General features: G+C 38.9%; 1 protein-coding gene across 1 annotated transcript in view; it reads right to left on the bottom strand.

The window, feature by feature from the left end:
* Positions 1 to 13,808, bottom strand: part of tsnare1 (T-SNARE Domain Containing 1) — a 131,044-nt gene extending 117,236 nt beyond the window's left edge. Inside the window, 1 exon segment of the mRNA XM_054621279.1 lies at positions 13,781 to 13,808. Within this exon segment, the coding sequence (XP_054477254.1) occupies positions 13,781 to 13,808 (28 nt within the window).
* Positions 13,809 to 14,132: the final 324 nt, after the last annotated feature.

Genomic DNA, 14,132 nt, shown 5'->3' with positions numbered 1-14,132 from the left:
AAATAAGATTTGATACGTAATTTACATAGTCAGTATTATGAAATCCATAAGTTACATAACAAATCAACCTTGGTTTTGGTTTCACTCTAAACACAAACAGAGGTCTCCTGGGTCCCTTGTTTGTTTGAACTAACCTTCCACCAGATCTCCTTACTATGTGGACTTTGTCACTTTTTTTATACCGCATCATATCACTTCCTTAAAGGGATCCCTGCATATCCTGGCTCACAGCTACATGGATTATTCACTATTCAGAGTGTATGTACAGCGGGTAAAATAAGTATTGAACACGTCACCATTTTTCTCAGTAAATATATTTCTAAAGGTCCTATTGACATGAAATGTTCACCAGATGTCGGTAACAACCCAAGTAATCCATACATACAAAGAAAACCAAACAAATAAATTCAGAAATTAAGTTATGTGTAATAAAATGAAATGACACAGGGAAAAAGTATTGAACACGCTTACTGAAATTTATTTAATACTTCGTACAAAAGCCTTTGTTGGTAATGACAGCTTCAAGACGCCTCCTGTATGGAGAAACTAGTCGCATGCATTGCTCAGGTGTGATTTTGGTCCATTCTTCCACACAAACAGTCTTCAAAGCTTGAAGGTTCCGTGGGCCTCTTCTATGAACTCTGATCTTTAGTTCTTTCCATAGATTTTCTATTGGATTCAAGTCAGGTGATTGGCTGGGCCATTCTAGCAGCTTTATTTTCTTTCTCTGAAACCAATTGAGAGTTTACTTGGCTGTGTGTTTCATTTTCTTGCTGAAATGTCCACCCTCGTTTCATCTTCATCATCCTGGTAGATGGCAGCAGATTTTTTATCAAGAATGTCTCTGTACATTTTTCCATTCATCCTTCCTTCAATTATATGAAGTTTGCCAGTGCCGTATGCTGAAAAACAACCCCACACCATGATGTTCCCACCTCCAAACTTCACTGTTGGTATGGTGTTTTTGGGGTGATGTGCAGTGCCATTTGACCTCCAAACATGGTGTGTATTATGGCATCCAAAGAGTTCAACTTTGGTCTCATCTGACCAGACTATATTCTCCCAGTATTTCACAGGCTTGTCAAAATGTTGTGCAGCAAACTTTAAACGAGCTTCAACATGCTTTTTCTTCAGCAATGGAGTCTTGCGTGGTGAGAGTGCATATAGGCCACGGCGGTTGAGTGCATTACTTATTGTTTTCTTTGAAAAAATTGTACCTGCTAATTCCAGGTCTTTCTGAAGCTCTCCACAAGTGGTCCTTGGCTCTTGGACAACTCTTCTGATAATTCTTTTCACTCCTCTCTCAGAAATCTTGCGAGGAGCACCTGGTCGTGGCCGGTTTATGGTGAAATTATATTCTTTCCACTTCCGGATTATGGCCCCAACAGTGCTCACTGGAACATTCAGAAGTTTAGAAATCCTTCTGTAACCAATGCCATCAGTATGTTTTGCAACAATAAGGTTGCAAAGGTCTTGAGAGAGCTCTTTGCTTTTACCCATCACGAGATGTTTCTTGTGTGACACCTTGGTAATGAGACACCTTTTTATAGGCCATCAGTTGGGACTGAACCAGCTGATATTAATTTGCACTGACAAGGGGCAGGATTGCTTTCTAATTACTGATAGATTTCATCAGGTGTATTGGCTTTCCATGCCTTTTTGCACCTCCCTTTCTTCATGTGTTCAATAATTTTTCCCTGTGTCATTCCATTTTATTACACATAACTTAATTTCTGAACTTGTTTGTTTGGTTTACTTTGTATGTATGGATTACTTGGGTTGTTACCGACATCTGGTGAAAATGCCATGTCAATAGCACCTTTAGAAATAGATTTACTGAGAGAAATGGTGACGTGTTCAATACTTATTTTACCCGCTGTATATCTTCAGGTATAAATATGAACAGAAAATATGCTAATTAACCTATTATGTTGAAAAACTGTATATCAATTGTCAAAGAGACAGATTGTTTAAATACACTCACAAACAGGCTAATAACCAGGAGGAGGCAGATTCAAGAAGATAATCATAGTATATAACATAGACATATGTAACAAACAGCAACATCTCTAAATGACCCCCCTAACATGTTTTCCTGTTTGTTAAACAGGACTGTATTGATTGTATTTTCAACTTGTCAAATACAGACGCTTGGTCAGTGACCCTTAGTGTCTGATACCCATACATCGATGCAGTGTCTTTATGAGATGCATCAGGCTTTCAACTAACTCAGTAAACATATTTGTGTCATAATTATACAATCAGAGCAAATTATGTAGTATGACGAGCAAGACAAACTCAGGACTTTCACCCAGGAGACCACTGTTCATATCCTGATTAAAACTACTACAAACGTTGACCTATTTTCTCACACCAGCCGCTAGTCACCTGACTAGTTAATCACTCGATAGCCACATGACTTGTTTGTCGGTCAAGTTAACGTCAACCAAGCTCTTTTGCGAACAAGTAGTTTTCTTGCCTAAACCTAACTTTCTGCGACAACAGAAAGAGAATATGCATGTTATCAATTTATATTGACATGCCATCCCTTACATAAACAATAGTAAATGGCCTTTGAGTTAATATAGCATCTGAATCCTTTTTTCATTTATAGTTCCCAGTACTTAAAACAGCTCCATTTAATTAGTTAGATTTTAATGAAAAAGTTTTACAAACTACTCAAAACTCCCAAAAACTATAGGAAAGAAGTAAGATATTCCTCTTACATACGGTGCTTTAAACATTCTCACAAAACTTTGGATAATGCCAGTTATAGGTCATAGCAATGTGACATGTTTATTATATTGAGTTTTGTCTCGGAGAAAAGTATATATTGTAGTTAAATATACATTGGCAATGAGAGAATGTTTACTGTTGCCTGTATACTGGCTCGAGGATAGTAGAGTTGTTCTCAGTGTTATGACTGCTAAAAGAATAATCGCACAATATCAAGCACAAGCAAGCTATAAACACAATGTGACTGTGACTATGTGCCAAAGGATGAGCATGCGTTTGTACAAACAGCACAACAGATGGCGGTTCTGAATGTGATCCATACGTAAACATTATTCACAAATGTGATGGAGGCTGTGGGTCTCGTGTCATGCTGACTACTCGATACTACACACTTTAAACAAGACTAAACTACCAACTGTCGGCTCAAATGTTCTGCACTCAAACTGACGTGACACCAAGGAATGGCTTCATAATAACTGTGTTTTTTGTGGAGAATTTGGGGACCCTAAAGAAGGGTCAGAGGTTAATAGAAGGTTGACAAACCTGACTGCTTTTGAGGTTTACTTTTTTTTTTACATTGTTTGACCAAAGCAATACAAACTGTTACACTATGCAAAGGGCATTTCCAGGTTTGTTCTTAAATTGTATTAAATTATACTAAGCTCCATTGGTGTCACTCACCAGGGTGCACAGGTTGGCATATATCTGGATTTTTTAAAAACACTGGAAAACCAATTTAAATAGATAGGCTTCTTTCATATTGCGAGTAGATGAGTTGTGCCTTTTTTCTGGAGTGCTCGTTTAACGTTACGAACGCCCTGAAAAACAGGCACTGTGATCCATATTGCATACTCTTTCTTTTACTTTAATTACATACAGCAGTATCCCTTACAAAGTATGTACTGTTACACGCCGTATGCATTGAATTGGGAAAAAATACTTCCACATAACACCAGAATTGAATTTTGACCCACTCATATATCTGCTGCCCAAAGGTTTAGATCAGCCAGAAAAGAACGCTGGCTTCAGTACTGCAAAAGGATGCAGTAGGACATCTTGGTATTTCTGGCATAGTGCATTTGACAAAGGCGACTATTGGGACATACTAAATATTTATCTGTGTTGCAAAATAATATTTTAGTATGGGTAATGGAGGATTAGTTAACACTAGAAAGCAGCACGGAAGCCATTCATTTCTGTTATTCAGTTTCCTTCAAACACGGTGCAAACTTATTTGAAACATTGTTCGAGCGCTGCTTGGATGGAGACGAACAGAATTGACTTGGAAAAGTTCTCCCTGCACACCATAACACCCTAGATATGTTACTGGTTTTGAAATGGCTTCTCTTATAGATGAAGAAACACTGTGAGACAGAAAATCCTTTACAGTGTGACCCCACGCCAGGTCCAAACTCAACTAAAGCATGGTTCTTCTGGTATACAAATGTATCTACTCATACTGCGATACGCTGAATAATCGCTGAATAATCATGACTAGCAGATAATCAAATAGAAATTATAATAACAAATGGGCAGATGAAAGAAAAGTGGTAAGAGAGCTATCTGCTGTCCAGATCCACTTGATGAGCAATGACTCATGCAGAGAACACCCACCATTCAGCATCCTGTTACATATCCTCTGGCTGACACACCACAGAGGAAGAATTAATCTCAGACATGCCAAAAAATATGGAGAGCTCAGATTATATTAATACATTTGAGCAAACACTCATCTTCTTTTCTAACTTTAATAAGTTATGTCATATGTAAATGGAACATGTGATAAGGTGAATCATATTTGCAACACACAACTGTACACCTACACCATAATTTATTCTATTTCTTATGTTGTTGTTGTTTTTCTTTTTTTTCTTGCTGTGCTTTGCTGTATTCTGGTAATTTGATTGTATTATTTCCCTACGGAACTCTAGCAAGTGAAGCTAACCCATCTAAAAATATCTTGCTAACAAGCTAGCCCCGGCCCATCCTGTGCTGTAATATCACTTGTACCTTGAGAGGCAATAGTGAGTCCCTGCAGCCTTCAGTCCAACATGAGAGGACGAAGAAGTAGCGCTGTCAATAATACGCCCATGCTCCTTGAATGTTCTGATTGTTTGTTTATCGTGAAAAAAGTCCTTCCCGCCGCCGGGAGGCTGCTTTACCTGGAAGAGAGTGTGCTTCGTATTCAGCTGGTGCAACCTCCCCCCCAAAACTGGAAAGCCCTTTGCAGTAGAGCCACAATTATAACACAGGTACCCACACAGTTACCCTCGCAAATGGCCATGAATTTGCTTCTAGTGATGGGGAGAGCACAGAGACACAGAGAGTGTGACAGTTGCTGCTAATGGCAGGTCAGCTCTGACTAGCAGCTCTACTTCACTGTCCATGCTACACTGAGTGGTAGTCAGTCAGTCTCCCCTGTGTCAGTTAATAATAAATGTGTATAGCAATGGTTATTTGCTGAATACAGTGGTACTAGAGTAACACAGAACAAGGGATCACACTTTCTTTATAATAAATTCTACTTGGGTGATGAATATTGGTCTCCTTCAAAGATTAAAATCATGTTAGTTGAGCATGTTTGAACATGTAATTTTATGGTTATTATATCGTCAATCATATACCCAGATGAGCAAAAGAAACCCTCCCTGCCCTCACTTCACTGACATGTTTTCACCAATAAGAAGCCTAGTCTGATTTTTTTAGGTGAATCAGAAAAATATACTGATCTTACTTAAGAAATATACTGCTTCTAAAGACATAAACCTAATTTCCTAAGACTTGAGTGGAAATGGAATAGAAAATAGGAAGGATATAGAAAATAAAAATCATCCATCCACATTGGGTTTCCTGCCAGAAGAACAAAAGAGGAACTGGATGTAACACACTCACATAGCCATCCCTTCTCTGTCATATTTCTGCACATCTCCAACAATGAGCGCTCCTTCCAAAGACACACACTAGTCACACACAACCTCGGGCAATATGTGTTTACAGCAGATATAGATTTACACATTACAATCATCTGTGCTTCCTTGTTGTCCATAGAAAGCAACGGAGAGACATCCCTGATGGCCTCCCATCCCCCCTCACCCTTGCCTCCCATCTCATCCCCTCCCCTCCTCCTCTTTTTCCTCCTATGTGTCTGTGTTAGGCTGCAGCGTCCATCACTAAAGGCAGAAAAACACAGGGAGAAAAGGAAGGATTCCTCCAGCTTTTACCTTTCAATGTAGGGAGTGATGTGAGCTTTGATTCAGCTCTGATGTTGCTGCTCCTCAGCCTCGGCTAACAACATCATGTGACCAGACCACCTGCTCATGCTGCCTGGTCATATGACCGGATTAGTCCCCGGCAAGGATCCCTGGGATTTGTAGTTGAGGGGATGGCAATGTTGGTATATAACAAGATCCTGTGTGATGGTTAAGATGCAGAACAGAAAACATAAGGTTTAAATTCACTTAACTGTAAAATATAGCTTAGATCGTAGACATATGGCCCATATTACAATGTCTGTTTGATATAAACATATATAAACAAGTGGAGCAATGACAAGATATAAATTGGCCTTTATATATTATGACTCAAATATATTATCACTGGGTAATTATAAATTGTTACATAATAATGCAATAAATGTTAGCATAAGGACAAGAAGAATTGAACTGAATATTAATCAATCATTTTTAATCATTCTTAATCATTATAGGATGATAATGTAATATGACTGATGATGACGAACAATGATTATATTCCATATCAAAATATCTGAATGAAAAAAAAATTGGGCCACATCATGATTCAACAGATATAATTAGAATATTACTCATAATCTTTCTTACATTTCATTTGTGTTCATTGATGTACTTTAGAAGATAATGAGCATTGATCAACCTTCCTGTAAACCTGCCAGTGTGAGCCAGCTGGCTTGTGTTCAACTGTAGTCCTTCAGCATAGGATGTTCTGAAGTGACAAGTTGAAAAAAATCAATACAGTCAAGAGACAATAAGACGCCATAAAACACAAGAACAGCAAGATCAACATTCTCCGCAGAGTTCACCAAGAAGAGCCAATCTAAAGAACACTGATGAATTGACATAATAACATCCATGGTTAAGTTTAAGTAACCATGCAAAGAGATATGAAACAATACTGTTTATAACCACATTTAACAAACAATAGCCACGCAGAGCAGCATTAATAGAGAACACTGTTAATAACCGGTATGTGCTGCATTCAAGAGTTCGATGGTTTTTTGAATGGGTCTTTGGTTGGATGCCTGAAATAAGGTCTGTGGTTAACACAAGCTTTTAGGGGAGTTCAACATTTTGTTCTTAACTATAAGATGTCAGTAAATACCCCACTCATGAATTTTGAAACTGTCATGTTACTTAAGAAGTTTGTGGCTGAATTAGAGTACTAGATATCATCCCACCAAACACAACTCCGCCTTTAGCTTAGTGGTGGTGACGCAAAGTCATGTGACCATGGTGAAATTCCTTTGTAGCCTAACATTTAAATTTTTTACTCCTGCTGATTGAAACATTGAAGGTTGGACTCTCCTCCCAAGCTTAAATAAGGTTATGGTGCACACCAGTGTTTGAAAGCCAACCCTAGATTCACTCTCTTGTGTATGCGAGATACTCAAAATATCTGGGCTAGCCTATTGCGGAAAAGGAGCGTGCACACCGTTCCATTTGATAAGTTTGTTGGAGCGTCGGTGGTAGAGTGTTCGTGTCACGGAGACTTATTAGCGCTTATCTATTCTTGGCCTTTTTTTTAGTGCTGTGTCCGCCATTGTGGTAGCTTCCTCGTGGATCAACACATTGTCATCCCAGTTCATCAAATACTGCAGCTTGGTCAGTGTTCCTAAGCTTCAAACTGTCACACTCTAAGTACCACTCTAGCATCAGTTTTGGAGGTGTCAGGGACACACCGTTCCTGACACCTCCAAAACTGATGATCCAAAACTGACGCTAAATGTCCATATTTGATCATTACATGCATAGTGTCTTTTCATAATAAACTTTCATCTTTACAGGAAGTTAGGTTAGGGCAACATTAACTTGACTGACTTGACTTACCCACGTGACTAAGGACTCAAGTGACTAACCACTGATGGGAGAAAATGTGACAATTTTACTTTTAGTTTCTCCTGGGACACAAACAGCAGTCTCCTGTGTTTGTTTTAAAATTGTTAAACCCCAAGATGTTTATTCTAAAAACGAAGTACATCCAAGACAACTTTGGACTTTGCAAGAACATAACAGATTCAACACATAATAAGGGACATACTTTAGATCTCATTATTTTTAAAGGTCTACTTATCTCTGAGGTCGCGGTGACTGATATTGCCATTTCAGATCATAAATGTGTTTTCTCTAAATGACCATCTCCAGTGACACCAGTAGAATTAAAAAAGAGGTGATCAGAAAATGCTATATCGACAAAAACCTTAGTACATTATTAACTCAGGCTTTTACACCAACGCCAGCTTGTAAACAGTTTCAATTCTTGTGCTCTGAATCTTATTCATGCCATTGTCCTCATAAAGTTCAATGTTGTTTTGCATGGAGGAATGCCACACTTGTAAAAGAAAAGCTCACAAAAGAGACAGGAGAAAGGCGGAACGTAGGTACTGAAAAACCAGACTCCAGATTCATTATATCTTCAGAGAGAGACTTTGCATCTATAACTTTAAACTAAAAGGGGTAGCGCAGACCTTTTTCTCTGATATTTTTAATAAAAATACTTATATGTATTCAATGCAATGTAATGTTTACACCTTGTTAACTGTCACTTTCCATGTTTGTTTTTTCAAATTTCAAACATAAGTTAAGCAAACTTCTGAAATCTGTTTGCTAAAAAGAAATGTGGATAAGGCATATTTCAATCAACTAGCTACAGGGCAGTTTGGTCAGAAGAAATCAGTTATTTTTTACACATTTTGAAAAAATCTGATCTGAATGCCTTAAGAAATATATAACTACAAGCCCACATCAAACCAGGCAGATGCACAGAAATAAGTGAAAGGACCAGGATTTCTTAACACGTATTATGTGGTGGTCGCACATTATATGTAAATATGTGTTCAATTTAGGCATCACGAAAACTTTGGAAAGTCAAGTTGGACTCTTTGTTGTGTTGGACACACAAATTGAGCACATACGCTTGAATAAGAAACGCTCAGAGCTAATAACAGAATATTAACAGTGAGAGGTCAAACATACGCACGACTTTCAAAGAAGACGTGCGGAAAACAGGAGTCAAATTCCTTGTATACAAACATGGCCAATAAAGCTGATTATGATTAGGATTCTGATTGTCATGATTTTTACTTTGGACTGCCTTATATTTCAGTAGTTCTCTATAAATACAATTGCCATGCCAGGCAATACATAGCTACAAGGCCACACCTCCTACAGTTGTTGCTAACTTACTCCTCCTTTTAAAATCTACTGGGAGGGTTTAGTTACCCTTTAACAGACAGTGCAGGAAATAATTAGTAATAACTAAGGAGTTTATTTTGTGCACTACGAGTGTCCGACCTTTCAAAAAAAGTTTTTCAGATTTTGTGTGTAAGTGGTTCTGTTTTGTATTTCAGTTGGTGAGCTATTCCAAATTTGAGAAGCTCTAACATAGATGTAAGATTGATTAAAGGAGGGATTATGCAGCCTTCTCTGGAGCAGACCTTATTCCCCAGCTGTTTGATCTTTCTCTGCTCTATAAAAGCACTAAGCAGTGGGGGAGACAAGCCATTTAGAATCTTAAACATAAGGGCAGTGATTTCATGAGAGCACATATATCATCTATTTGCCTGGTGATGTGTGTAAATCGTGCGTACATGGTTAACAATGTACATGTTTAATATTTTATACTTTGATATGATTTTAATGGTTTGATTTGTCTGCCCCATCCACCCAGACCATATAGCATCTTGTCAATTATTATTGTCTTATTACTACATGCAGACAACAGAAAGACCACACCACTGGGCACAGACGCTGGAGTTTCAGACTCAGTGAACCCGGCTGGACAGCAGGTCTGAGCCAATTCTGACCATTCTCATTCCAGATCTGGGCCATGAAATGATATATAATTGTTTTGAACACTCATGACTTCACTTACTGAAGTACGTATACACTGGATGACCTCCATTTTTGTTTTTGTTTTGTTACAGCCATGTGATTTTTAAGACAAAACGCACTCAGCCATTTGCTGCGGCATCACCTGAACTGTCTATTACAATGGCAGAGAGCTGCCTAACTGTGTGAAATAGCCAGGGTCTTGATTGAGTATGAGCATAAACTGTTGTACTGATCATAAAAAAGCATAAAATGCACTGCTGGCTCTAACAGTCGATAACAGTCGTCCAACATATGTGAAATTTGAAAAAATAAGCAAGATAATATTATTGAACATAAAAAATGTCTAATTGTGAATTTCAGTATTTAAAACCAATAAAATAAGAATTTTCCAGGAAAAGGGAATTAATTCCAATATTAGTTCAGAGAGAAGCTATATAAACTGGCAAGTTGGCCTTGTGTCTGTCTTTATGAGAGTCCTGCATGATGTGGATCAAATATTTTGTATGGTTACTCATAAAAGTTATATCATGAAAGTCCAGCCCAGTAGTCAGAAAGAATATTGGCGTTGTATGTTTCTCCAAAACACGTTGAAACTGGAAGTTTCTGAAACTAAAATATGGTTTAAAGAGCATGTGAGGGCTAAATAAGGGAAAGATTATAAATAAAATAGTTGAAAAATATACCTCCTATCCAAAACATGAGCATACAAAATTGAATTACTTCATCAACACTCATCAGAATAAAAATCAGAATTTTGTCTTTGGACTTAAACTCATGTTTAGGCCTGTTTTGTATTTATTTCCTCAAACACAAGATGTTTAGTTTAGAAAGGTTTAAGCAGAAGCATCATGTTTGCTTCTGTCTGCTTTAACTCTGGTATTAAAATTCCCCTCAGCTCCTTGCTGCGCTGTGTTGTGCAGTTGAACCCTGCTCTGCACTGACTGCTGCTGCTTTTTTAACCACAAACGGGATCTCTTCGGGGGCAGCGTGTCCACAGAGACATCTGCCTCACTGACACCAAAGTGACCTTCACACCCTCCCGCTGTCTGATCTGTGCGGTGCATATGGCAAGAAAAACGGCAGAGACTGTGGCCAGCTGTCCCGTCCAAAGTGAGACTGATATATCCAGTAAATGAGCTGTTAATGACATCTTTTGGAGTTCAGCCAGTCAGTGTTTTACTGTACGTGTGTGTGTGTGATGATGGACGATTCGCCTCTCTTTACTCAATCTTCACGCTGTCAGTGTGTGAAACAAGCCACCCCGCTCCGCCTTAAAAACACTTTGGCCTGTGACTGTGAAGTCTGACAGAGGCTCTGTCATTTTGTCGCCAGTATACGGTCTCTTAACCCCCGCAGACAGCAGAGGAATATTTGATGTGCCCTAGACAAGTACTCGTATAAAAACTTAAAATAAACTGTTAATATGGTGAATACAGAGGCAGGCTCATGTTTCTTTCTTTTCTTTTTTCTCGCTCTCTACTGTCAGCTGTCCATTAAAGGAGAAGTGCAAAATATTATTTAAACCTGCGATAATCAAATGTTTCATATTAACAATGGGTCAAATCAACATATTCTCACTCCCAACTCATCAAATACTAGTTCAGTCTCAAACTATGATGCTCTAGGTACTCTTTTAGTGTTAGTGTTGAACGTGTCAGGGACGCCTCATCAGTTTCACTCTTAAAATGCATTCTGTCTTTTCAAATTAAACTTCCGTATTCACAGCAAACCAAGTGTTCACTCATTGTATGCATAGCTTCTTTTCAAAATAATCTTCCCTGCAGGCAAGATTAAAAAAAAGGTTTTATGTAAAAATGAGTAGTGCATTTTCATTGTGCAACACCATGTTGCATAATTACAACACATTATTCTGAACCACTGTGATGAGGACATCACAAGTCTGTGAATGTTTGATCTAACCATACACACCAACCTCCTCCATAAGATTACTTTATCTTCCTTTATACAAGTCACCAGAAACTATCTGAGATATTTCCCTCCAGGCCACTCTCCTTTTCTTCTTCTTTCTGGACAATCATGAAATGCAGTCATTAAGGTTCCCAATAAGGGGTCAGGTCCAAACATGTTTAACCCAGAGCAAGGAATTTCATTTTGGTTCTTGCAACACTGAAAAAATACTTTTGAAAATGAAACTACTGTCTTTATGGAAACTATGTCCATGTTTCTCATGACAACCCAAAAAAAAAATGAAAACCGTTTTGAATTAAAGTACTTTCAACTAAACAAATATCCACACTGCTGACCCGCCTCTTATGGGGAGAAAGATGTGGAGAAAGCATTTTAGATCCACTGATTTATTAGGATTGTCATTAGGAGTGCACTCATGCACCAGCCACTTCTCCTGGGCAACATTGTGTGTTTCTGTAGGATCCAGACCAAGTAATTGAAAATTTCCATTGAGAAGTAACAACATCACATATAAAAGAAGTTACACTGATAAAAAACATATTACATGAATATGAAAATTGGTATGAAGCAATTCTAAAAGGACAACTGAGCGGGTGCAACTCTCACAAAAACCGGACTTTTTTTTACATGGCAACGAGAACAGCGTGGAGAGTCATGGCAGCATATGCCAAACACAAAGTGCATAAGCGGGGAGGAGCATGAGCGGTGGGGAGTGGCAGCGCAGACAGCAACAGACGGACATTTAACCGGACAGATGCTTCAGACATTACCACAGTTCAACACTGCAAAGGACGTCCAAGGAGGACTGAAGGAAACAACTGTCCAAGTCCAAATTCAGCGAAGCACAAATTGTGTTTTACACAAACAGTTAGTACAAATGATTTTTTTTCAATAATAATTTATTTGTTTTATTTTGGCAAGCCTCTTAGGAATAGAAGAACAGATTTAGTTAACTGAATTGCTCTCGACTTGGTTTTCTTAATAGATAGATTTTCCCACCCTAAACACTCTTAATATAAAATTTACGGGCCATATGTTCGTCAAAAGAGTTCATGGTTTCTGTCAGCATTCCTCTTGTCCATACTGGCCATGAAATAATCCCTTCCAAATGTAAAGCACAAACCTACACCACCACACATGACCAATTTTATACCCATATGCAGAATCTTGAAGCGACGGGACACTATTTTGGTATCGTTAGTGCTCTGGTTTAAGGTTGAAGTTGAAGTATCATTGGCCAATCACAGTCAAGCAGGTTTTGGTTGAATGCAGGTAAACAGTCTGTATGGAGAGCAAAGGAGGTGGAACACATTGTCCGAAATGCAATCTGGGAACCCACTTGCAACCGTCTGACAATGACTTTGCTTTTATAGGCTTCAAATTAGCTTGTAAACTTGCTATTTGTGAAACATTGGGTACACATTGTCTTTCAAATCCAACACCAGTCATTTGGCAGTTTTGACCACCCTCGTAGTGGTTTTCTGGTTTGGGTCAGGGCAGTGGCCAAACCATACTGTGGTGCAGTTGGTGAATATGCTATCGATGGTGCAGCCGTAAAATATCACCAGAATCTGAGGAGATGGAAGGACTTTCTCCTCGGGATGAAGGGTGTGCCCTCTTGATCAGTGTTGATGGACTAGTCCTCGGAGATGTGGACACCAAGAAATGTGCAACCTCTGTCCTGTTGATATGGATGGGGTTGTGTGTGCCACCTTTCAACATTCTGAAGTCTACAACAAGCACTTGGTCTTCTAGCTGTTGAAGATCGTGTTGATGTCCGCGCACCATGCTACCAGGTTCTGCTCTTCCTCCATGTGTATGGTAAAGTACTGAATGTATATATTGCATTTATTTCACTCAATCACACACACATAATCATACACTGAGGCTGCCATTCAAGGTGCAAATCTTCTCATGCCGGAGAGGTTAGGAGTTCAGAGTGTTACTCAAGGAAACCAGACAATATTTCTTGAAGAGGAACCAGGAACTGACCTGCCACTCTACCTCCTGATTCCTGCAGGCAGACTCACCTTTGTAGTTGATGAGGAACACCACCATTGTGTCTTCTGCAGAAACCGAAAAGAGGGAGTAGAGCAGATGACTCAGCACACAGCCTTCTGGAATGCTAGTGTTCAAAAGGAGGTGTGATCATCTAACCTAACCATAGACTGTATAATGGAAGCGGCCATAGTCAGCGTGACATCATCCACTGGTTTGTGGAAAGCCATTTTTAAGTTTGGCAATTTTGCTTTTGCCATCTCAGAATACGTCTCCACTTTGTTGTTTTTTGCAACCGATGAATGGAGGTTAAATATTTGGAATGCGGAGGAGTGACGTTGTCATGCTGTATACGGCTCTGGCAGTGGTAGTGACCTGTCAAGA

Source organism: Anoplopoma fimbria, chromosome 20 (assembly GCF_027596085.1).
Source record: "Anoplopoma fimbria isolate UVic2021 breed Golden Eagle Sablefish chromosome 20, Afim_UVic_2022, whole genome shotgun sequence".
Lineage (NCBI taxonomy): Eukaryota > Metazoa > Chordata > Actinopteri > Perciformes > Anoplopomatidae > Anoplopoma > Anoplopoma fimbria.
This window is presented reverse-complemented; position numbering and strand designations above follow the sequence as displayed.